The sequence below is a fragment of the Ruditapes philippinarum genome, unplaced genomic scaffold (assembly GCF_026571515.1).
Source record: "Ruditapes philippinarum isolate M1 unplaced genomic scaffold, ASM2657151v2 ctg741_1_1_1_1, whole genome shotgun sequence".
In the NCBI taxonomy this organism is placed as follows: Eukaryota; Metazoa; Mollusca; class Bivalvia; order Venerida; family Veneridae; genus Ruditapes; species Ruditapes philippinarum.
The window spans coordinates 17,593-44,557 of record NW_026867313.1 but is presented as its reverse complement, the minus strand read 5'-3'; the positions used below and the strand labels follow the sequence as shown (position 1 = coordinate 44,557).

At 32.7% G+C, this 26,965-nt stretch overlaps 1 protein-coding gene across 1 annotated transcript in view; it reads right to left on the bottom strand.

Moving 5' to 3' along the window:
• LOC132735673 (cilia- and flagella-associated protein 54-like) overlaps positions 1–26,965 on the bottom strand; it is a gene marked incomplete at its 5' end in the record, with an annotated part of 102,448 nt that overhangs the window by 58,034 nt on the left and 17,449 nt on the right. Inside the window, 9 exon segments of the mRNA XM_060722656.1 lie at positions 1,598–1,727; positions 6,076–6,243; positions 6,710–6,832; positions 9,761–9,916; positions 13,222–13,369; positions 13,737–14,155; positions 14,500–14,682; positions 15,482–15,643; positions 16,800–17,060. Of these exon segments, the coding sequence (XP_060578639.1) occupies positions 1,598–1,727; positions 6,076–6,243; positions 6,710–6,832; positions 9,761–9,916; positions 13,222–13,369; positions 13,737–14,155; positions 14,500–14,682; positions 15,482–15,643; positions 16,800–17,060 (1,750 nt within the window).

The window sequence follows — 26,965 nt, the reverse complement described above, 5'->3', positions numbered from 1 at the left end:
GCAGCTCAATTGTTTTCCTAAGATTAATTTTTTCCTTGAATTTTGTATAATACAAGAGTCCTTAAATGATATTTTCTATGAATTTTGTAAGTTCTTATTTATGCTGCTTCATATTTTAAATTTTCAGAGATTTTTCAATTTTTTACACTAAATGCATAGATTCAAAACAATATAGTGATGACCACATTTAAATATTTTGTTCTAAAAGAAGTGACAGATAAAATAAGCTATGAAATATGCATTTAAAAATGTATGAAATAGTGCACCAATATATGATAGTGTAAACTGTTTACATTTATCAAACACATACAAAATTGTATAAATAAAACAGTGGGCAAACAGATGACTGGAATCATATACAGAAAATTCATAAAACATTAACCCTTGATGACAATTTGTGACATTATAATTCTAAATGCAATTAAGAAAGATGATTCTCTTGTTTATTTATCACACATTTTTACTTAACGATTTTTTTTGTACTTTTAAAGTTATTGAACTAAAGATTATATGATATCATTTCATAATGCACCAGCCAATAGCGACCCCGGTTCTGAGGAATAGCTGGACTTTGACTCTTAGGTTATTAAATCCCACTATTTTGGTACCCAAAAAAATCCATTTGCATTGACCCTTCAGTGAATATACAGACAGAGGGTAAAAAACCTGGTCCATCCTCTCTGCAGTTCCCCTGCTCATTGGCCAGGTGTGTATGAAGGGGGGGGGGGGGGGGGGGGGGATTTCGGGTTTACATTTTTCTGGCGCATAATAGCTCATATTTACAGCTGATATTGACCATTCTGGCATAAGGTGGTTGGATAAAACTATCATATTAGTCTACTGACATTCTAAATGAAAAAAAAAACAAACCAAAAAACATAATGATAGATATATGAATATTCATATTCAAAATATATATATTCATATTCACAGATATATAACTATTCATCAATAAATTTTCTCTGATGGTAAGCAACAAACACAATTAAAGCTTACATAAACACATTAACATGTAACTTACCATTTGCTAACAGAATTAAAATATTGAATGTATTAACTGATAGATTTCAATCTAGCATTGTTTAGTTTTAAATAAATATTTTGTAAGTATATTTAACAAGATTTCAGATAAAGTAATTATGTACAACTGTTCAGACATTATAACTTGGATAGAGATACTTTAATTAATATAAATATATATAAAAGAGAGAAAGGGATAAATGGATGGCATTGAAAATATGAATTTTTATGGAAAAGGATTTGAGAGTAACTATCTTGGACATCATTCTGATTCACCATAAAAAATGTATGACAAAAAAGTAGTACTAGTTTTTAAACTTGGTCAATTACTTTATACCTCAAATACTAGCATGATTTAACTACTTTACTAAAATATAAATCTACTCCAAAAAAAGTAAACAATTCCTTTGATAAAGGATCTATGTTAAAATCAGAAAACCAGTCAAAAATTCAAGCTTCTGATTGGTTGATTCAAAACATTATTTTTGAAACTGACCAATGACAGACTTTAATTTTAATTCTGGTTTCTGTTTTATAGCCATGGACCTAATACATTAATAGAATTGTAAGCTGATACCTTGTTTTGAAATGCTAAGCATATGAGCCTCGAGGGCTTTGAGTTCCTCGTTTAGAGGCCCATCAGCCTCATGGTCTTTCATCATGCTCATTGTTCCCCTCTTCCCTCTTCTAGACTTATTCTTCATTGCCTGAAACAAAAATTCAGACAAAGTCTACTTCTACAGTGTTTCTAATAATCATATAAAATTATCCATTAAAACTTAAAATGAACAACAACCCCAGCAAATACATGACGTTAAATAAACGTCGGATAAACGTTAGATTTCGGTCACAACGTCGGCGACCAAAATATGATGTCAATCTGACGTCCAAAAACCGAGGTCTATTAGACGTTTCTTTTTGACGTCGTACTAACGTCAGGTTCTGGTTGGTGTCCTGACGGTAGGTAAAGAATTAACATATAATAATCCTTATTCGCTGTTGTAATCATTTAAACTTTTTTTCAAATGTTATTTGGCTTACATATTAAGTGTATATATTCAAGTTCCTTTCGAAGACCAAGTGAGCGGCGATGCAACCAAATAAAACATATAAGTGGCGCTGTATATAGACAAGTTACATGTGTTATTGTTATGAAATCTATTTATAGCCACAGATCTGTTTACAAGTTCCAATCATTTAACGTTATAATATTATCATTTGTGGTACATTATTTGTATGAAAATCACAAGTTTTTAATAGTTCTTTTACATTTAATCATAGTGACAGAAAAAGGAAAGAAAACATAATTACAATTTGAATCTACACCCACGTGGATGGAAAATTTAAATTCGTAGGCATTTCGTACGTTTTGGCGGTCTGTCAGGAATCGGGATGCATTGATAAAGTGAATATTTTAGATTTTGTTTAACAAAAAGGTCAGTTCAATTCATTTAAATTTATTTCTACTTTGTATTTGATAAATAATTGCATGATTGCAAGCATTCTTAAATTTAATTGTCATTATTTGAACAGTTGAAGCAAAATGTCACACAATTTCGCGATAATGTCTGATAATAAATAATTTCAAATTTTGCATGTTTTAACTCTGCTCGTGAAGAGTTTATAATGTGCCTTACAGTAATACCAAAGAGAATGCTTAGTTTTCATGTTCTTTTTAAACTGTAATGTTTTTGTCACTTAAAATCTGAGAATTGAGAATGAATTTGTAAGATTTCGAGCATTTCGTACCAAGACGTTTCGGTCCCAAATAACCCAAGACGTTTTGGTCCCAGACATGCATTTTCGGCCCAATTTTTGATCAGAATAAAACTTACCTTAATTTTTTTTTTTACCAGATTTTAATATCATTCTAATAAATGAACGGGAAATAAATTAAAGAGCGAATCGATTAATTATCTAATTATGATTTTGTAATATAGAATGACACTTCATTTAATCATTAGTCGAAAAAATATTATCAAAACAATCAAAACAGAACATAAACTTTTTAACAAAACGTAGTACATAAACATACATTTATTATCAACAATTTCTTAACAATCTTTAATTTGAAACTATGAAAAATTTAAGACTTACGTAACTGTTCTATTTCAAATGTAGAATATACATAAGTTAGAATATAATTTTCTTTTCCGGTAGTTAAAGTGTTGGACAGCATGTCTCAAAGGTCGAAGGGACAAAAGTAATGTAACAAGAAGCGCCGCAATGCGACGAAAACCAGGTTTTCAACGACCAAGTTTTGATGTGACAGCAATCAAAAGGTCAAAGTGCACTGAAGTTATTGAGTAGATACTGAATATTCTATTGTAAGCAAATAACCTTGACCTTGCTCCCAGATATCTAAGTGGCAATCCAAAGCTGCCACTCACCAAGTTCGGTGACAAAAGGTCAAAGCAAACTCAAGTTATAACATGAAAACTAAATGCATTAACCTTGATCACAGACACCTGGGTAGCAATCCCAAGCTGCCTCTTGATATAAGCTACCCATTTATCAAGTGTGGCGTCAATAGGCCAAAGCAAACTCAAGTTATTGAGCAGAAACTGAATTTCTATTTTTAGTAACAGTGACCTTGACCTACATCACAGACACCTGGGTAGCAATCCAAGCTGCCTCTTGATATAAGCTATCCATACACCAAGTTTGGAGTCAATACGCCAAAGCAAACTCAAGTTATTGAGCGGAAACTGAATTTCTATTTTAGTAACAGTGACCTTGACCTTGATCCATAGACACCTGGGTAGCAATCCCAAGCTGCTTCTTGATATAAGCTATCTATACACCAAGTTTGGTGTCAAAAGGCCAAAGCAAACTCAAGTTATTGAGCGGAAACTGAATTTCTATTTTTAGTAACAGTGACCTTGACCTAGATCACAGACACCTGGGTAGCAATCCCAAGCTGCCTCTTGATATAAGCTATCCATACACCAAGTTTGGAGTCAATACGCCAAAGCAAACTCAAGTTATTGAGCGGAAACTGAATTTCTATTTTTAGTAACAGTGACCTTGACCTAGATCACAGACACCTGGGTAGCAATCCCAAGCTGCTTCTTGATATAAGCTATCCATACACCAAGTTTGGTGTCAATAGGCCAAAGCAAACTCAAGTTATTGAGCGGAAACTGAATTTCTATTTTTTAGTAACAGTGACCTTGACCTAGATCACAGACACCTGGGTAGCAATCCCAAGCTGCCTCTTGATATAAGCTATCCATACACCAAGTTTGGTGTCAATAGTCCAAAGCAAACTCAAGTTATTGAGCGGAAACTGAATTTCTATTTTTAGTAACAGTGACCTTGACCTTGATCACAGACACCTGGGTAGCAATCCCAAGCTGCCTCTTGATATAAGCTATCCATACACCAAGTTTGGTGTGAATAGGCCAAAGCAAACTCAAGTTATTGAGCGGAAACTGAATTTCTATTTTTAGTAACAGTGACCTTGACCTTGATCACAGACACCTGGATAGCAATCCCAAGCTGCTTCTTGATATAAGCTACCTACACACCAAGTTTGGTGTCAATAGGCCAAAGCAAACTAAAGTTATTGAGCGGAAACCAAAAGTTGACGCCCGCCCGCCCGCCGACTTCGGCATTACAATAACCCGGTTTTCGTTGAAAACCTGGTTAAAAAGAAACATGGGAAAGTAAGATTTTTGTAAATACTATTACATACTATAATCCATACTAAACTGGAATTTTAAAGCGGCCTTTTAAATTTTCAGTATTTATGTTTACTTTTAATTTTTGTTAAAGCTCACTTCTAAAAAGCTAGCAAAGTTGTTCATTAAGTTAAGATAACTTTCAAAATTTCTAAAGGGCAGATAACTATGAAAAACATTTTTGCTTGTTATTTTTCCATTTTTCATAAATTTCATTTTTTTTTCAGTGAAAATGATATCACAAACGCCACTGGACACTAACATATCCTCTAGACAGACGAGGGGTGGTGAGAGAAAGTCATATATCTAAAAGCATAACACCTCCAAATTCGTGCTAATTCTCATGGATATTTAAAAGTATAACTTTGTGAAGTAACTAAAAGGAAGTAATTTATACATTAGTGACAGTTATCAAAAGGAGGTCAAAATATGCAAAATAGCACTAAATGTTAAATAGTAATGCTGTAGAAATATAGTTAAAATACTGAAAAATTGACATTAATTGCTTGAAACATTATCCGAATCTTTTAACTTTTCTTAAAATTATAATATTTTCATTATTTTGTTTGATAAGGCAAACTTTGATAGAAATATACATACATTGTTTTGTTCTTTAATATTTGTATATGTTTTCTTAGTTTCATTTATGTCATTGTTTTTGTAATACTTTTTGTTTTGTTATTAACTTATTTTATGTTTAATTTTGTTTAATTATGAAAAGTATTTAGCCTTGCAGAATTTACTAAAACTATGTATCAGCTTTAAATTGCAACTTTTATTTTAAATAAAAAAACATAAAAACACATTTTTCCTTTTAGTTTTTTGTTATACATTTCATTGGAGTGAAAGTTACTAATTTGATCAAATCAGGATTGGCCAGAAAATATTTATAACATGGTAAAACAAGAAGGATTAGGGAAATGATCAGATTATGGTCAGAAAATGGTCAGATTTAGGGCAGAAAATGGTTAAGATTTAGGTTGGAAAATGGTCAGATTGAGGTCAGAAAATGGTTAGATAATGGTCAGATTTTGGTCGGAAAATGGTTAGATAATGGTAAGATTCTGACGTCTACCTGACGCCAGATTATTACGTAAAAAAACTTTCAAATCCATCCGCTTTTTCCGAACCGTCATCCGACGTTTACAGTGGTGATTAGGCAAGTGATTCAAAGTCAGTGACTCTAACCACAACTTGACCATGGAAGCCCCTTCAGCTTAACTAAGCATTCTTTACACCATCAATACTTCAACACTAAATTATTGTTAATGTTTTTTTTTAGCCTAATTCTAAACATTTTCAACTCAGCATCTTGTCTTTGGCTTAAAAACTGAATAAACATAAAGACAGATGTAACACATCAAGAGGTTACCTGTAGATTAATGGAACCAGCAGTTTCTTCATTGTCAGCACTTGTATCTAGTGTGGTTCCCTTCTCTAACTGATCCTTGGTTGGTTCCCCACTTTCAACAGCCAGAAGCTTGCGGCCGGCTTCATTTAGATTGTTAGCCAGTGACTTCTGACCCCAGTTTCTCAATACCTGAAAGAACATGTGTGCAATAATAAATTTTTTACTGATGATTTTAATATAAAACTCTTAAAGTAAAATATTAGGAAAAGCCAGCGTATTCTGAAGCATTTTAAGAGATATAATCAAGAATGGAATATATAACAAGTTATAACATTTTTTAAGACCAAGCTTTAGGTTGAGGCTATTAGAATATACATTCAGGCATAAACAGTTTGATTTCCTCTCAAATTAAAAGTACATGCACTTATATTCTTTGAGACAAAATTTTTAACTGTGGATGTGCAAAGTACGCATTTAGTACTTGCACACTTGTAAATGTTTAGTACTTGCACACACATACAAGAATCAGATGGAACTTCTTATATGAGTAACCACTACCATCTGAACTTGGTCATTAAATTACTAGCACACCACTAGAGGAGTCACCCATAAAAAAATGTGTATCATGTACACGATATAAAGATACAAGACGTACTTTAGCCATGTGGAAGGTGATACAAGCAGTCATATGATGAAGACTGTCGGCGATGGAGGTGGGACGTTTCTGTCGTAATCCTGCAGGTATCTCTTGTAACACGGCATGACATCTCTGAAGCACCTGAAACAATATTGAATGTCAACAGTTAGTGATTTCTATGTTGATTGAAGTTCAAAATACATCATTATTTAAAAAAAAAATTGACAAGTTATATAGCCCTATATAAAGGGTTGTTTAGAAACATAACCCAAGCCGCTAGGCAAAGGTTATATTGCAAGCAACCATTAATATACTTGTCAGAATTGTTTTAACGAATTTATAATACAGCAAGCATTTTTTTTTTTATAGAACAAAGTGAGATTTTCATAAATTGACAGCAGCCTTGTATATAAAACTATATAAACGTCACAATTATCCAATGAAAAGCAACGTTGCAAACTTGCAGTTTTATTATTTGTGATTCTCTTTATTATTAGATGTTAGAATGGAAGGAGATATCAAATGTTCTTGCAATGTAGTCTAATAATGCATTATTTATTGTTCAAATGCTTTGTAATTTATCACTCAGGCATTTAAGCCTTTGTGAATATATTTTTTGCTCATTTGAACTTGAACCATGCATTTTTCTACAACAATGCACTCAAAATTGATATTTATTTCCTAAATATACTGTTAAAAGAAGGGGAAAATAGAGAGAAGTTAGGCTGTTCATAGAAGAAACTGGAAATCATTATTATTTTTTTAAATCTGAATTTAAATCATCACGGTCACTGTTATGGTCATATGACAACCTTCTTGTTTTTACTAATGGTGGAAGAACCCTTGTTCCCCTTCATGCATTTATTATTTCAGGTTACATCCAAAGCAGTATGTTGAATAAATAATTAAGTAAAACTAGAACTATCACTAAATGTGATTAATACCCCCACAAGACTGCTTCGGAAATGAGGATGTTACTAGTAACAGAATACCTTGTAAAAGAATTGAAATATAGAGTTATGGTTGTGGGCAATTAAAGATAGTTGTGGTTCTTATATGTTGCATTTCCTTTCAATGTGGTTGGCCATTGATGAAGTTTAATTGAATTACTCTGTAATAAGTCCAGAAAGACAAAGAAAAGGAACAAAGGGCAATAACTCTATAAATACTGAAAATAGAGTTATAGTTCTTGTGCACTGCACTTCATCTAATTGTGCTTGACCATTGTATGAAGTTGTTTTGAATTCCAACCAGTACGTTTTAAGTTATGCTCCTGACAAGGAAAAGTATCAAAGGGCAGTAACTCTGGTATTTTGTCAAATGGAGTTATGGCTCTTGTGCACTGCACTTTCTTTTAATGTCCTTGACAACTGTATGAAGTTGTAATTGAATTCCAAACAGTAGTTTTCAAGTTATGCTCTGGACAAGGAAAGTAACAAAGGGCAATAACTCTGTAATTAGTCAAGATGGAGTTATGGTTCTTGTGCACTGCACTTTCTCTCAATGTGCTTGACCATTGTATGAAGTTATATTGAATTCCAACCATTAATCTTCAAGTTATGGTCCGGACAAAAAAGGCAATGGAAAAGCAACAAAGGGCAATAACTCTGTAATTACTTTAGATAGAGTTATGGTTCTTGTGCACTGCACTTCCTCTCAATGTGCTTGACCATTGTATGCAGTTTTATTGAATTCCAACCATTAGTCTTCAAGTTATGGTCCGGAAAAAAAAATCAATGGAAAGTAACAAAGGGCAATAACTCTGTAATTACTTTAGATAGAGTTATGGTTCTTTGCACTGCACTTCCCTTATTGTGTTTGACAATTGTAATGAAATTGTTTTGATTCCAACCAGTTGTTTTCAAGTTATGCCCCGGACAAGGAAAGTAACAAAGGGCAATAACTCTGTAATTAGTCAAGATAGAGTTATGGTTCTTACGCACTGCACTTTCTCTCAATGTGCTTGACCATTGTATGTAGTTATATTGAATTCAAACTATTAGTCTTCAAGTTATGGTCCGGACAAAAAAAAAAGCAATGGAAAAGCAACAAAGGGCAATAACTCTGTAATTACTTTAGATAGAGTTATGGTTCTTGTGCACTGCACTTCCCCTTATTGTGTTTGACAATTGTATGAAGTTGTTTTGAATTCCAACCAGTAGTTTTCAAGTTATGCCCCGGACAAGGAAAAGTAACAAAGGGCAATAACTCTGTAATTAGTCAAGATAGAGTTATGGTTCTTGTGCACTGCACTTCCTCTCAATGTGCTTGACCATTGTATGTACATGTAGTTATATTGAATTCAAACAATTAGTCTTCAAGTTATGGTCCGGACAAAAAAGCAATGGAAAAGCAACTAAGGGCAATAACTCTGTAATTACTTTAGATAGAGTTATGGTTCTTGTGCACTGCACTTCCCCTTATTGTGTTTGACAATTGTATAAAGTTGGTTTGAATTCCAACCAGTAGTTTTCAAGTTATGCCCCGGACAAGGAAAAGTAACAAAGGGCAATAACTCTGTAATTAGTCTAGATAGAGTTATGGTTCTTGTGCACTGCACTTCCTCTCAATGTGCTTGACCATTGTATGTAGTTATATTGAATTCCAACCATTAGTCTTCAAGTTATGGTCCGGACAAAAAAAAGCAATGGAAAAGCAACTAAGGGCAATAACTCTGTAATTACTTTAGATAGAGTTATGGTTCTTGTGCACTGCACTTCCCCTTATTGTGTTTGACAATTGTATGAAGTTGGTTTGAATTCCAACCAGTAGTTTTCAAGTTATGCCCCGGACAAGGAAAAGTAACAAAGGGCAATAACTCTGTAATTAGTCTAGATAGAGTTATGGTTCTTGTGCACTGCACTTCCTCTCAATGTGCTTGACCATTGTATGTAGTTATATTGAATTCCAACCATTAGTCTTCAAATTATGCTCCGGACAAGGAAAATGCAACGGACGTCTGGACCGACCGACCGACCAACCGACCGCCCGCCCGACCAACCGACCGACCGACCACCGGGTGACTCCTATATACCCCCCCAAACTTCGTTTTTGGGGGTATAAAAATACCTGGAATACTGGAATAGAAGGTATTTTGTAGAATATAAGAGGGGCTACTAGACCGTAGCATTGTACAACAGCCTGTAGAGCTAGGTTTGACTCATTGAGCCAGCCGGCAAGCTCTATAGCTACCAACATCTTCTCACATTCCTTCAACCTCTTGATCTGAAAATTACCAAACAAAAAACAATTTAATTGTTTGAAAAACAAATGTACAATCTTTTACACTCTTATCAGAAATTTTTCTTTTTTGTAGTTGGTTTTTAAATTGCACCAACACAGTAAAGGTCACATGGTTTCTTTCCAGATTAACTGGTTGTGGAAGACCTCAGGTGCCCTTCTGTAAATCATTTCAGACTAAACAGACGCCCAAGTAGAAACACCAACATTCTGTAAGCTAGCTGGACAACTTCTTCACATGAAAGAAAGGAAGTCACTGGTAGGATTTCAAACCATCAGCAGTGAGGGGTTAGTGGTTTGAAGAAAAACCTTAAACACCCGACCACAGAAAACCCCTCGATTAATAAGCAATTTTCTGATCATCAAACATAGCCAGTAAAATGTCACAGAAATGAAAAGAACATCTACACTACATAATAATGACTCAATTAACACTAAACCTAAAACAGGAAGTGCTTATCCACAAATATAGAGCTAGACATGTCTGCACATCCATGCAGTCTGACCATCTCTTAAACTTTTGATTGGACTGTTCCAAATTCAAAGCTGTGCAAATCCAGCAAATTCAGCAGGTATAACAGGGCTCACGCTGTCGGTCGCCATAGTCGCCATTTGCGATTATTTTATAAGATTGGCGATTATTTTTGCATTTTGGCTACAAAATCTGGCGATTATTTTTTACTTCCAACAGTGTTTATATAAGGTGTAAAAATCGATAATGAATGCAGTAGACCCAATTAACACCAGCGGGTGCATTTAATTGAGTGTCAACTTTTTACCGGTCACGTGTTGCTAACTATATTGCCCGAGGTGAAAAAATACATGCAAGATGTATAATTGTATAAGTACTTTAAAGATATTGTCCAGCATTTATAATAGCCATCAAATATCCGTCAATTAGCCACAAAAATCGTTTTAAAATTGATAAACTGGATATTGACTTTCCCAAAATTTACCGTGAATTGCAGTAATTGCAAATTTTGATTTTATTGTTCTAAGCTACTTGACTAAATCGCCAGTGGAAAACAATAGTAAAATATTTAAAAACTATTAACTTTCAAACAACTATTTGCACAACAACCAAAATTGTGAATATTTCTTCAGAAAACAGGAAAAATCCGATTGTCACATATTTTCGCGACACCGATAATTTTGATATTTATTTAAAAGGTGAAATAAGCTTTGTTCTGTTTAAAAATCCTTACTACTATGGCAGAAAATTTGTATTACATTGGTGATGATGATATTTTTCAGTAAGTTATTCAGAAAAAAGGCTGAATTCTGTGAATGAGTTTGCAAACTTGTGTTATTTCTATAGGCTAATATGACCTAGATCTACTCCAGTTCTGTGTGAAATGTGGAAATTGACAGTGGTTATAGCTGCCAAAATTTGATTAGAACAAACAACAAGAGGGCCATGATGGCCCTGAGGTCGCTCACCTGTATATAGGCCCCCCAAACCCCCCCCCCCCCCCCCCAAACGTTGCAGGGCCAATTTAACCAAAGGGCTTTTATTTGCACAAACTTGGTAGACACCCATAAGAAGATGTTTCATGCTTAACATCTAAGCTCTAGCTCATTGGGCTATTTAAAAGAAGATTTTTTTTTTAAGTTTTTACTATACACATATAGTTAAAAACAATGACACCCCTGGGGCTGGGCCAGTTATGACCCCAGGGTTTTTATTTGAACAAACTTTATAGACACTTACTAGAATATTGTCTCATGCTTAATATCTTAACTCTAGCTATTTGGGTTTTTTCAAAGAAGATTTTAAGTTTTTGCTATACACATATAAGGAAAATCAATGACCCCGGGGCGGGGTCAATTTTGACCCCAGGTCTTTTATTTGAACAAACTTTGTAGACACTCACTAAAAGATGTTTCATGCTTAATATCTTAACTCTAGCTATTTGGGTTTTTTCAAAAAAAAATTTTTAAGTTTTTGCTATACACATATAAGGAAAATCAATGACCCCCGGGCGGGGCCAATTTTGACCCCAGGGCTTTTATTTGAACAAACTTGGTAGACACTTATTAGAACATGTTTGATGCTAAATATCTTAACCATAGCTCTTTGAGTTCTTTAAAAGAAGATTTTTTAAGTTTTTACTATATGCATATATAGGGAAAATCAATGACCCCCCCGGGGCGGGATCAATTTTGACCCAAGGGCTTTTATTTGAACAAACTTGGTAGACACTTATTAGAACATGTTTAATGCTAATATCTTAGCTCTAACTCTTTTGGTTCTTTAAAAGAAGATTTTTTTAAGTTTTTACTATATGCATATAGGGAAAATCAATGACCCCCTGGGACGGGGCCAATTTTGACCCCAGGGCTTTTATTTGAACAAACTTGGTAGACACCTATTAGAACATGTTTGATGCTCAATATCTTAGCCATAGCTCTTTGAGTTCTTTAAAAGAAGATTTTTTAAGTTTTTACTATATGCATATAGGGAAAATCAATGACCCCCCGGGGCGGGGCCAATTTTGACCCCAGGGCTTTTATTTGAACAAACTTGGTAGACACTCACTAGAAGATGTTCCATGCCAAATATCTAAGCTCTAGCTTTTATGGTTTTTTTAAAGAAGATATTTAAAGTTTTTTCTTTCGGTTGCCATGGCAACCAGAGTTCTGCATGGAATTAAATTCTTTGAACAATTTTTAAAGGTGACCACCAAAGGAACATTCCTGTGAAGTTTGGATGAAATTGGCCTTGTGGTTTATGAGGAGATGTCATTTAAAGTAAAAGTTTACGGACGACGGACGACGGACGGACGACGGACGCCGGACGCCGGACGAAAAGCGATCACAAAAGCTCACCCTGTCACTTTGTGACAGGTGAGCTAAAAAAAGTTGTCTGATAACAGCATTATGTAAAGTTATAATGAATCTTTAATATTATTGTTATACAGTAATTATACTAATTATAACGTTTTTATTCTGTTCTATAATAACAATTAAAGTTGTGATTCTATTTAAAAAAAAGGTAGTTATCAATATACACAAATGTATCAGTTTATTTTAGAATCCTTATAAATCTAAAAAAAAATTTATATGTAATGTTTATTTAATCAACTGCTTATGTTGTTAATCGCTAATTCGTAAATAGTCCGCTGAACTTTTGGCTATTATTTTTTTAAGTTGAAATTATTGGCTATTATTTTATTTGAGCCAGTGTGAGCCCTGTATAAGATTAAAAGGTACTGTAGCATCATAATTTGTATGTACATGTTTATATATATTCATCATACATGTATTTTAAAATCTGTCTGAATATTTACCTGTCCACTATACAGAGGTCCTTTATCATTGAGGGAGTCACAGAAGAGCTTTCCCTCTCTAACATTGATATCTACACTGATAAATATACTGGTGAGGAACAGACGTAAATTGACAGGTGAGGAAAGACACACAATCTTCTGATTTAGTCTGAAATATACATAGAATTACAATATATACATGTGTATAAGCACAGGTATGATTTCTTCAAGCAAAAAATCTCTGGTTTTGACCATTACTTAGAAAAAGAGAAGTTGTATATTTTTAGGTATGTAGTTTTCTCACGCGAGATAAAAAGATAATGGTCCGCAGCAACAATTATTTTTGTACCATATATCAATAATATTTGTTTGTAAATGTAGGTCAGATAATGCATTTTACAACTGAAATCTCAAGACATGAAGATTTTTCAAATTTCGACAAAAATGAAAATGGGCAGGTCTAATTAAAGTTAAAGACTATCCCTTCAATATGATTATAATTTATTAATTGATATACATGTATATTGCTAGTGTACCTCATCAAAGTCAGTTTGAAGTCTCTCTCATTGGAAGAGGTATAAGTCCTTCCTTCTGGAGGCGGAGCTTCAGCAATAAAATGATCCCAGAGGACGTCACAAGCTCGTCTTGAAATCTCATAGCAGCCAATCTGGTAAGAGATCTGACTCAGGAATGCCCATGTTGTGAGAACAGGAAGTGGATGAATAGCAAGAATGGGTCTCGTACTCTCTCCCAGACTGTCTCCAATAAGTTTACCATCCACAGTGTACGCAGCCACAGCAAAAACGTATCTTTCATTAGCTTTGAGTCCAGAAACTCTCAGCTCTGAGTGATGGTATGGAACTTGTTCACCTGTCCCTGGAAAGTAGTAGTCGTTGAGTCTGGCCTTTACATTGCTCCCTGTGGCGTTCCTGGCAAATATTCTGTACCATGCAATCTGGTATAGACAAAAAAAATAACTTTAACAATATGTTAAGTTAGGAAGAAGGCGCAAGCTGTTGTTCATATTCTAAAAATACCATCTTGTCCTTTAGAATATAATTTACATCATCTAGGTCACCACTTACATTTTATCACTAAATAGAATGTCAGCTTTGCATTAGACTGTGTCTTAACTTTTTAAAGAAGTACTGAGGTCAATGTAAATAAAATCAGCAATAATTAGGCTTTAATAAAAAAAAAAAAAAGTATGTCACCATTTGGTCAATTCTATCAAAAGCTAGGTGCACACCTGTTGAACTTTTCAATATTTAAATTTGCATAAAACATCAGTGTTGTTACCTTCTCCTCAGTGCAGGGTTTCCATGGAGATGGTTTAAAAACCATGGAATTATCTGTCCTTGAGAGGAGTATCGGAGGGGGAGGAACACGTCCCTCAGCCATTATATCCTCATTTATTCCAGTGTTCTCTAGGTAAGTTTTCTTTTCCTCAATCTGAGCTTTTTGAATACATGTGACTGCATTCTGTGAAATAAATTTAGATAATGATTAGATTATTTTTTTTTATGGTATATACAAAATAATGCACAAAATAAAATCCATAGAATCATGAGACAATATTTTCACAAAATCAACCAATCAATTTTGAGACTTTTTAAATGGTTTCTAAGGTCAAGTTCAATGGTGTTATATAACTGACCTTAGACCAAGAGGATCATTTGTCCAATGGTAACAGTTCCTAACTACAAATCCAGGAGTTACAAAATGTATGTGTCTCGTTACTCCATTTCTTAAACTAAAATTACTGATTAGACTTTAGAAATCTAGATCCTGTGTAAGAGTGCTTTTCACCTTTCACATTTTAATCTTACTTGTAAAATAATGTATTTTTCATGCCCAGGTTATGAAAATGTGGTTTCTTGATGTTTGTTTGTTTTTTTGTTGTTTTTCTTGTTTGTTTGTTTTTTGTTGTTTTTTTTTTCTATTTGTGTATATATGTTATTTAAAATGTGTAATGTATATATTGTTATGTATATGCTATGTATATGCTGAGGCCCGCATGGAAGATCGGGAAACCAAATGTGTTAGCCTCATTAAATAAAGTTGTTACTTACTTACTTACTTACTTACTTACTTACATAAAAGAACCATTTGTTTGTCCTGAAATGGAGTAAATTCTGTATTTGTTGGCTAAAAAAAAAGAATACCAACAGTTTTCTTTAGTGAGTCATTTATTCAGATTTTAATGTGGCGACTATAAATAAACAAATATGTAAAACACAATTATCACACATTGTTATAGGAAACTGGTAACCAAACTTACCTCAAGTAACTTTTTCTGTTCTTTTGTAGCCCTTCCATCATTTGAGCTCAGGTAAGCTTTTTGCATGTACAGTAAAGCTTTAGATATGTTGTTTTTGTTAGCTCTTCCTAAAAGCTCATCCATAGTTTCAACGTAAGTATCCATCAGCGATCGATCACTTCCCTATTAAAGAAAAAAATTATTATATATTTATAAAATAACATGTTTGCTAGGACATAATATAACTGTATAAACAACCTGAGATAAGTGACGTATAATCTTTTCATCCAATCAGGCACATGCGCTGCCATTTTGCAACGTTGATCTTTGAGAAAAGTATTTTTTGTTCTGTAAAAAATGTGTAAATAAGGGAAATATAAGCCAAGTGACATTACCTTGAATCTGCATGGTCTCAAAATGTCATGAAGATTTATATACATGTATATTAATTAAAATATTCATAATAAAGGCATCAATATATGATTTAATCACTACCCTTAATGATCGATTGGCTTTCAATATGGACGCAAACTTAAGATCGCTTATCTAGTTGGTAGCTGCTCGCCCTTTTATTTACGTGTTTTGCGATGTTTGTTACAGTGATACATGTATATTGTAATATTTATGTTTTGAGATCATGTACATACTACTAATGTCCTCTGATGTACCTAGTTGTTGAATCATGAGAGTTCGCTCAGAAAAGACAAAAAATAAGGTTTGATTCACTGTTCTTCTTTCCCTTAAAGATGCATGCTTCAAGATGAACAAAAATATTTCAAGAAAATCATACCCGAGAAAATGTACATTAAAAAAAAAAATCAAGATTGAAGCAATAATGTACATGATATATGACTGATTGTGCAGTATTAATTATCACCATATTTTTACTGTGTGATGAATGCAGTAAGGGTCATTTTTGCATATTTTGACCTCCTTTTGTTAATTAACATGGATTTTAAATACCATTTGCAATTAATTACTAAGTAACTATCTTTAGATTTTACAATATTCTACTTTTAAATACATTTTCAAAATTTTCATAAAAATTAGCAAAGATTTGGCGGCGTGCACAGGTCTCTAAAGTGTTATCATGTTGAAAATTCAATTTTCTATCCTCTTAAACCTAACTTTATATGAGTTTTTCCTCATAAATACCTGACCATAAAACATTTTTTGTATTAAAAATTGTAAAATGTAACTGCTTTTAGGCTTGTTTGTAATACATTTTACATCATTTTAATGACTAAAAAACAAATGCTAGATTTAAATGCTTACAAACGCAATATGGAGTGTGGCTGAAATCTTAAGTACAAATATTGCTAGATTTAAAATTGCTTACAAACTGCATTCTGGAGCAAGTTCTACGTTTGAAAGGTTTGGGCATGTTTGTGGCAGGGTCTGCCCCCATTTGTTCGAGCTTCAGACAGACCCTATGATACATCAAGATCAACTCAAGGTGAAGATCCTTCACAGTGTTCCAAACTGCTGTCGCTGTGCCTCTCATACTTTCCGGAATAAGCTCGTCCCGATCAATAACCGTGTCCTCAGTAACCTCCCCTTCCTGACGAGGATCAGGGGTAAATAACTCCTTGTTCAGTTCCTGTAATAAAAAACGAAATCATAGTTGTCACATATGGAGTTTTCAATATGCAAATAAAATCAAATAATGTGAGCTGACAATATATCTTAATCGAAAGATTAATATCATTCAAACCTCAATCATTTACAAGATCATAATCATAGTCTGAGCATAAAATTTTACCAGAGACAACTCTTCAAAAGCTATAATAGTTTAACAATGTCTAGAGGTGGGGTATTTTTATTCATGTTTGAGCATTAGGCCAGAATTCTGATATTGATCAGGTCTAATTTCTTTTATAACTAATATTAGGTTGGTAGGTTTGCTGTCAATTCAATATCAACACCATAATCATTTTTTTTTTCTTAGGCATTTTCAAGTTCAGGATTGCTGGCAAAATTTAGTCAGTTGCAAATATAAAACTTTATTTTTGGAATGGGGGCTGAAATGAATCAACATTCTGGGTACAAACATACTGATAGTTTATTATAAACTCTAATGGTTCTTGAAAGAAGTCTGGTCTTTTCTTTAAAATTTGTCTTATTTCTTTGAAAATATGAACTTTTTTATGCTTATTGGTTAGAATTTTGTTCACGTAATCATTCAGCATGCTTGAAAATTAGAGCATCACACTAAGACCTGTTTACATGTATATTTCTTTATCTTTTGCAAATTTTCTATTTTAAGTGCATCAATAATATTTTATTGATAAATGTAACAATTTCAAATTCATATGTTTATGCTTTTGGACCTCAGTGCAGCTTTCAATGGTTACAAAGACAATCTTTGTCAATAATTAACTGCAAAAATCTTTAAACTGATTGGGACAATATGATTAATGTAAATGTGTAAAATGTAATTTTTAAAAAACTGTTAATACTTTAAAATTGTCAAGACCATATAATGCAAAAACAAGAGATGTGGGTAGAACAGCATGCTAGACTTTTCTCATTGCTTGATTGTAAACCAAGTTCAAAAAGGGAGATAATTTTGTCAAAATCCATGTTACAGTTATAGGTCTTGGAAAAATGACCTCCTATTATGCTTCCAAATGCATGAAATTTAAACCCATTCCCTTAAGTAGTTTTGGAGATACCAACTTGCACACAAAAATTTAACCAAAGTGTGAAGCTGACACTGACATCAAGGTCTGGTTGAGTGCAATAACCCTCCCTTTTCTTCTGATAGTCAAGCTAAAAATACATCACTTAATCTTATGCAAATAATCAAGTTGGTAATAAAATAAAAATGGATAAAAATAGACCACGATAGACCTGTATTACTTAAACTGTGGAATAGTTTAAATGGACTTGCTGAGCTACCATTGTTTTGAGTATATCAAAATGAAAATGAGAAGTAAGTCATCCAGCAGTATAAAACTTGATGTGCAGGCTGGCCTGGCTCTATACTGATGGCAAAGGCTAATCATTTCAGTTCCATCAGGTTAAAGGTTAATATTTTGAATACACGGACACATATAATGTTAATTATGCATTAATATTACTTTTCTATACATGTTAATATTACATTTCTACACCGGAATTACAGCATAATCTCATCGTTAATGACATGAAAAATAAACATGAATTGGTTATTACATTCAATTTAAGAGTGATTGTGCTGGGTTTCTTGCAACACATAACTGTGTTGACCTTTTTTGTACCACATGATTGTGTTAAATATTTCTTTCAACACATAACTGTGTTGCATTATCTTGTAACACATGATCATGTTGAATATTTCTTGCAACACATAATTGTGTTGAATGTTTTCCTGCAACACATAATTGTGTTGAACTTTCTTGCAACACATGACTGTGTTGAATTTTCTTGCAACCCATGATTGTGCAGAATTTTCTGTGTTGAATTTTCTTGCAACATATGATTGTGTTAAATATTTCTTTCAACACATAACTGTGTTGAATTATCTTGTAACACATGATCATGTTGAATATTTCTTGCAACACATAATTGTGTTGAATGTTTTCCTGCAACACATAATTGTGTTGAACTTTCTTGCAACACATGACTGTGTTGAATTTTCTTGCAACCCATGATTGTGCAGAATTTTCTGTGTTGAATTTTCTTGCAACATATGATTGTGTTAAATTTTCTTGCAACACATAATTGTGTTACTTGTGAATAATTTTTAGTAACAAAAAAGGATAATTTATATTATTGTTTAAATGGTTTCAGACTTCATGATTGCTGACATGTTAAAATTAATTCAAAAGTAATGTTTTGAATGATTAAATAGCTAATTTGGGGTAAAATGTTTAAAAATATTTTTAAGTTTTTGTGACAATAAGATGTTAGTTTTGAGGTGTGTTGACAGATAATAGTAAAAATTCTGACAAAGACAAATTCTGACAAATGCAAATTCTGACAAATACAATTTCTGCAAATGAAGACAAGTTTATAAAATGTGACAAACACTGTACATGAAAATGAGGCAATGTTAGATGCAAAAAATAAATCTATTTATTAAGGTATTCAAACCAAGAATAATCAAAGATAACTTGCCACACTTATTTATCAACAAGTAATTACTCCAAGTGATTGATCATAACTTAATAAGCTTTTTTGTATAACCAGATTGATTTTTTTATCATAAAGATGATCTTGGTCAACAATTAAAGCTCAATGACTGATCATTTCTATTATTGATTACTCATAACTTAAAACACTGACTGAATTTTCATTAAAACAAAATCAGGGTCTCATAAAATGCTCATTGACATATCATTTTATAAGCAATAATATATTAATAAGCATCTTGATAATTCAGATTTTTTTAATCATTTTCTTGATGTTATTATGGTGTTTAATGATAATGAAGTTTGCTGAATGTAAATGTAAACTTTTTGGAATGAATACCTTAAAAATCTAAAAAAAAATCTCATTTCATTCTGGCATATTTACACTTTATGCATAACATCCAAAATATTAACATAACTCTATATCCAACCACATTAAAAATAACAGACCTATTTCTAATATAAAAAAGAAAAACATTTGCAAAAAGCCCACATTGTTTAACACATATACATAGAATACCTTTCTCAATGCCATAACATGCTAAAAAAGAAACATGCAAAGAATTCAAAGAGATATATAAATGGCATGCTGTCTTATATTTTTGATTAAGTGTACAAATGACAGGCTGTTTTATTTATATGCCCAAGTAAGTGGCAAACATAACCAGTATCTATGAGTTTTGCTGAAAAAAATAGATTTGTCACTGCAGTAAATGAATACTATTAATTAACTACCAATGTGGTGAAATTATGCTATTAACTGTCATTATGTTAAAATGGACACCACCAATAATTGCCATTGTGGTAAGATGTATACAATTAATAGTCACCTTATAAAAATGAATACCAATGACAGACACTGTGGTAAACTGACTGCCAATAATAGTCATTGAAGTTACTAATCAATGTGGCATAATTGATACCAATAACAGTCAATATGATATTTTATAGATACCAATAACAGTCAATGTGGTTTTATAGATACCAATAACAGTCAATGTGGTTTTATAGATACCAATAACAGTCAATGTGATTTTATAGATACCAATAACAGTCAATGTGATTTTATAGATACCAATAACAGTCAATGTGGTTTTATAGATACCAATAACAGTCAATGTGGTTTTATAGATACCAATAACAGTCAATGTGGTTTTATAGATACCAATAACAGTCAATGTGATATTTTATAGATACCAATAACAGTCAATGTGATTTTATAGATACCAATAACAGTCAATGTGATATTTTATAGATACCAATAACAGTCAATGTGGTTTTATAGATACCAATAACAGTCAATGTGGTTTTATAGATACCAATAACAGTCAATATGATATTTTATAGATACCAATAACAGTCAATGTGGTTTTATTGATACCAATAACAGTCAATGTGGTTTTATAGATACCAATAACAGTCAATGTGGTTTTATAGATACCAATAACAGTCAATGTGGTTTTATAGATACCAATAACAGTCAATGTGATATTTTATAGATACCAATAACAGTCAATGTGGTTTTATAGATACCAATAACAGTCAATGTGGTTTTATAGATACCAATAACAGTCAATGTGGTTTTATAGATACCAATAACAGTCAATGTGATATTTTATAGATACCAATAACAGTCAATGTGGTTTTATAGATACCAATAACAGTCAATGTGATATTTTATAGATACCAATAACAGTCAATGCGGTTTTATTGATACCAATAACAGTCAATTTTTGGTTTTATAGATACCAATAACAGTCAATGTGATATTTTATAGATACCAATAACAGTCAATGCGGTTTTATTGATACCAATAACAGTCAATGCGGTTTTATAGATACCAATAACAGTCAATTTGGTTTTATAGATACCAATAACAGTCAATGCGGTTTTAAACATACTAATAACAGTCAATGTGGTTAAAAGATACCAATAACAGTCATTTTGGTAAAATGGAAAACTGGCAACCTGCATTGTGGTGAAATAGAAACTAATAACAGCCATTGTGGTGAAATAAATGCGAGTACATTCATGTGGTAAAATAGAAATCAATAACGATAGAAATCAATAACAGTCACTGTGGATAAATTAAAACCAATAACAGCCATTGTAATAAAAATTGATACCAATAACAACAAATGTGGTAAAATTGACGCAAGTAATAGTCAAATGTGGTAAAAGTGGATGCAAGTAACAAATAAAATGGAAAATAAGCAATAAATATGTTTCTGCTGAGATGCTTTGCAAAAATTAAGCAAAATGTACACAGTCATGCAATATCTTGCTGTAACAAGAAAATCTACTCTAGCTAAAACAAACAAAATGTTTCTGATTGGTGCATCAGAAGAGCAGGACTTTAATTTGTTGTAAAACTGGTAAAGATAACTGTTAAACAAAATACCAAAGTCACTTTGACGTATAACAAAACTTAAGTTGTATTGAATTTAAAACAACAAGACCAAAGTCTGAGACCAACTTTTACATTTTGATGAAATTTTTTAAACTGCTTGGGGTAGAATTAAAAATGTAGAATGACTATGAAATAATGACATCCACTATGACAGTTCACTCTGCCAATATTTTTTCAAAGGGAGTCACCCCTTTACTAATAATAGATTTAATTTTACATATTTTTTGAAAACAAAACGGATTTAATAACAATCAGATAAAAATAAACAGAAGGGGAAAAACAAAGATAAAAAAAATGCAGATTCTATGTAATTGGTGCACTTAAAGCTGTAAAAATAGTATAAAAATGTTATCTTGTCTTTTTTCTTTTAAAAGAAGTATTTTAGTAAAGCATTTGCATGAAAATCAAAATAACTAAATTATAATGTCAAAAGAGAGCTTTTGATTTCATGCATGTATATCACATTGTTCAATCTTTTTGACATCCTGTGATTGAAAAGGAATGTAAAGAATTACAACACCTCTTGTGACATCAAATATGACATCATAAATGACATCATCAGACTTAATGTTGAGCGCATCACAGAATAATGCATGTCTGAATTTCGTCTTTATTGTTAAATAGTTTGGTTAAGAAGATGCTTCATGCTCAGTTATACATGTATGAAGTTATAAAGCTCTCAATTGTTACAAGTACTATTACATGGTACAGATACTGGTATAGTACAAGTACTGGCACATGATAAAGGTATAGGTATGTAACACAAGAACTGGTACATGATACAAGTACTGGAATGATACAAGTACTGGTACATGATACAAGTACTGGTACATGATACAAGTACTAATATGATACAAGTACTGGTTTATGATACAAGTACTAGTATTATACAAGTACTGGTTCATGATACAAGTACTAGTATTATACAAGTACTGGTACATGATACAAGTACTGGTACATGATACAAGTACTAATATGATACAAGTACTGGTACATGATACAAGTACTGGTACATGATACAAGTACTGGTTCATGATACAAGTACTGGTACATGATACAAGTACTAATATGATACAAGTACTGGTTCATGATACAAGTACTGGTACATGATACAAGTACTGGTTCATGATACAAGTACTGGTACATGATACAAGTACTAATATGATACAAGTACTGGTTCATGATACAAGTACTAGTACATGATACAAGTACTGGTATGATACAAGTACTGGTTCATGATACAAGTACTAATATGATACAAGTACTGGTACATGATACAAGTACTAACATGATACAAGTACTGGTACATGATACAAGTACTGGTACATGATACAAGTACTGGTTCATGATATAAGTACTGGTATGATACAAGTACTAACATGATACAAGTACTGGTACATGATACAAGTACTAACATGATACAAAGTACTGGTACATGATACAAGTACTGGTACATGATACAAGTACTAATATGTATACAAGTACTGGTACATGATACAAAGTACTAACATGATACAAGTACTGTTTACATGATACAAGTACTGGTACATGATACAAGTACTGGTTCATGATATAAGTACTGGTATGATACAAGTACTAACATGATACAAGTACTGGTACATGATACAAGTACTAACATGATACAAGTACTGGTACATGATACAAGTACTGGTACATGATACAAGTACTAACATGATACAAGTACTGGTACATGATACAAGTACTAATATGATACAAGTACTGGTACATGATACAAGTACTGGTACATGATACAAGTACTAATATGATACAAGTACTGGTTCATGATACAAGTACTAATATGATACAAGTACTGGTACATGATACAAGTACTAACATGATACAAGTACTGGTACATGATACAAGTACTGGTACATGATACAAGTACTGATATGATACAAGTACTGGTACATGATACAAGTACTAATATGATACAAGTACTGGTACATGATACAAGTACTGGTACATGATACAAGTACTAACATGATACAAGTACTGGTACATGATACAAGTACTGGTACATGATACAAGTACTGGTACATGATACAAGTACTGATATGATACAAGTACTGGTACATGATACAAGTACTAATATGATACAAGTACTGGTTCATGATACAAGTACTGGTACATGATACAAGTACTGGTTCATGATACAAGTACTGGTACATGATACAAGTACTGGTAAGACACAAATATGGGTACATGATATACTGGTACATGATGCAAGTACTAGTATTATACAAGTACTGGTACATGATACAAGTACTGGTACATGATACAAGTACTGGTACATGATACAAGTACTAATATGATACAAGTACTGGTTCATGATACAAGTACTAATATGATACAAGTACTGGTACATGATACAAGTACTGGTACATGATACAAGTACTGGTTCATGATACAAGTACTGGTACATGATACAAGTACTGGTACATGATACAAGTACTAATATGATACAAGTACTGGTACATGATACAAGTACTAGTATTATACAAGTACTGGTACATGATACAAGTACTGGTACATGATACAAGTACTGGTTCATGATACAAGTACTGATATGATACAAGTACTGGTACATGATACAAGTACTGGTACATGATACAAGTACTAATATGATACAAGTACTGGTTCATGATACAAGTACTGGTACATGATACAAGTACTGGTACATGATACAAGTACTGGTACATGATACAAGTACTGGTAACATGATACAAGTACTAATATGATACAAGTACTGACATGATACAAGTACTGGTACATGATACAAGTACTAATATGATACAAGTACTGGTACATGATACAAGTACTGGTACATGATACAAGTACTGGTACATGATACAAGTACTAATATGATACAAGTACTGGTTCATGATACAAGTACTGGTACATGATACAAGTACTGGTACATGATACAAGTACTGGTACATGATACAAGTACTTGGCGTACATTGATACAAGTACTAATATGATACAAGTACTGGTTCATGATACATGTACTGGTACATGATACAAGTACTGGTACATGATACAAGTACTGGTACATTGATACAAGTCCTAATATATACAAGTACTGGTTCATGATACAAGTACTGGTACATGATACAAGTACTGGGTACATGATACAAGTACTGGTACATGATACAAGTACTGGTACATGATACAAAGTACTAAATATATTACAAGTACTGGTACATGATACAAGTACTGGTACATGATACAAGTACTAACATGAAACAAGTACTGGTACATGATTTACAAAGTACTGGTACATGATACAAGTACTGGGTACATGATACAAGTACTTCGTACATGATACAAGTACTAATATGATACAAGTAACTGGTTCATGATACAAGTACTAATATGATACAAGTACTGGTACATGATACAAGTACTAACATGATACAAGTACTGGTACATGATACAAGTACTGGTACATGATACAAGTACTGGTTCATGATATAAGTACTGGTATGATACAAGTACTAACATGATACAAGTACTGGTACATGATACAAGTACTAACATGATACAAGTACTGGTACATGATACAAGTACTGGTACATGATACAAGTACTGGTACATGATACAAGTACTGATATGATACAAGTACTGGTACATGATACAAGTACTAATATGATACAAGTACTGGTTCATGATACAATACTGGTACATGATACAAGTACTGGTTCATGATACAAGTACTGGTACATGATACAAAGTACTAATTATGATACAAGTACTGGTTCATGATACAAGTACTAATATGATACAAGTACTGGTACATGATACAAGTACTGGGTACATGATACAAGTACTGGTTCATGATACAAGTACTGGTACATGATACAAGTACTGGTACATGATACAAGTACTAATATGATACAAGTACTGGTACATGATACAAGTACTAGTATTATACAAGTACTGGTACATGATACAAGTACTGGTACATGATACAAGTACTGGTTCATGATACAAGTACTGGTATGATACAAGTACTGGTACATGATACAAGTACTGGTACATGATACAAGTACTAATATGATACAAGTACTGGTTCATGATACAAGTACTGGTACATGATACAAGTACTGGTACATGATACAAGTACTGGTACATGATACAAGTACTAATATGATACAAGTACTGACATGATACAAGTACTGGTACATGATACAAGTACTAATATGATACAAGTACTGGTACATGATACAAGTACTGGTACATGATACAAGTACTGGTACATGATACAAGTACTAATATGATACAAGTACTGGTTCATGATACAAGTACTGGTACATGATACAAGTACTAATATGATACAAGTACTGGTACATGATACAAGTACTGGTACATGATACAAGTACTGGTACATGATACAAGTACTGGTACATGATACAAGTACTGGTACATGATACAAGTACTGGTACATGATACAAGTACTGGTACATGATACAAGTACTGGTACATGATACAAGTACTGGTACATGATACAAGTACTGGTACATGATACAAGTACTGGTATGATACAAGTACTGGTACATGATACAAGTACTGGTACATGATACAAGTACTAATATGATACAAGTACTGGTTCATGATACAAGTACTGGTACATGATACAAGTACTGGTACATGATACAAGTACTGGTACATGATACAAGTACTGGTACATGATACAAGTACTGGTACATGATACAAGTACTGGTACATGATACAAGTACTAATATGATACAAGTACTGGTACATGATACAAGTACTGGTACATGATACAAGTACTGGTACATGATACAAGTACTGGTACATGATACAAGTACTAGTAGTATACAAGTACTAGTACATGATACAAGTACTGGTACATGATACAAGTACTGGTACATGATACAAGTACTGGTAAGACACAAATATTGGTACATGTATATTACAAGTACTAATACAGAACAT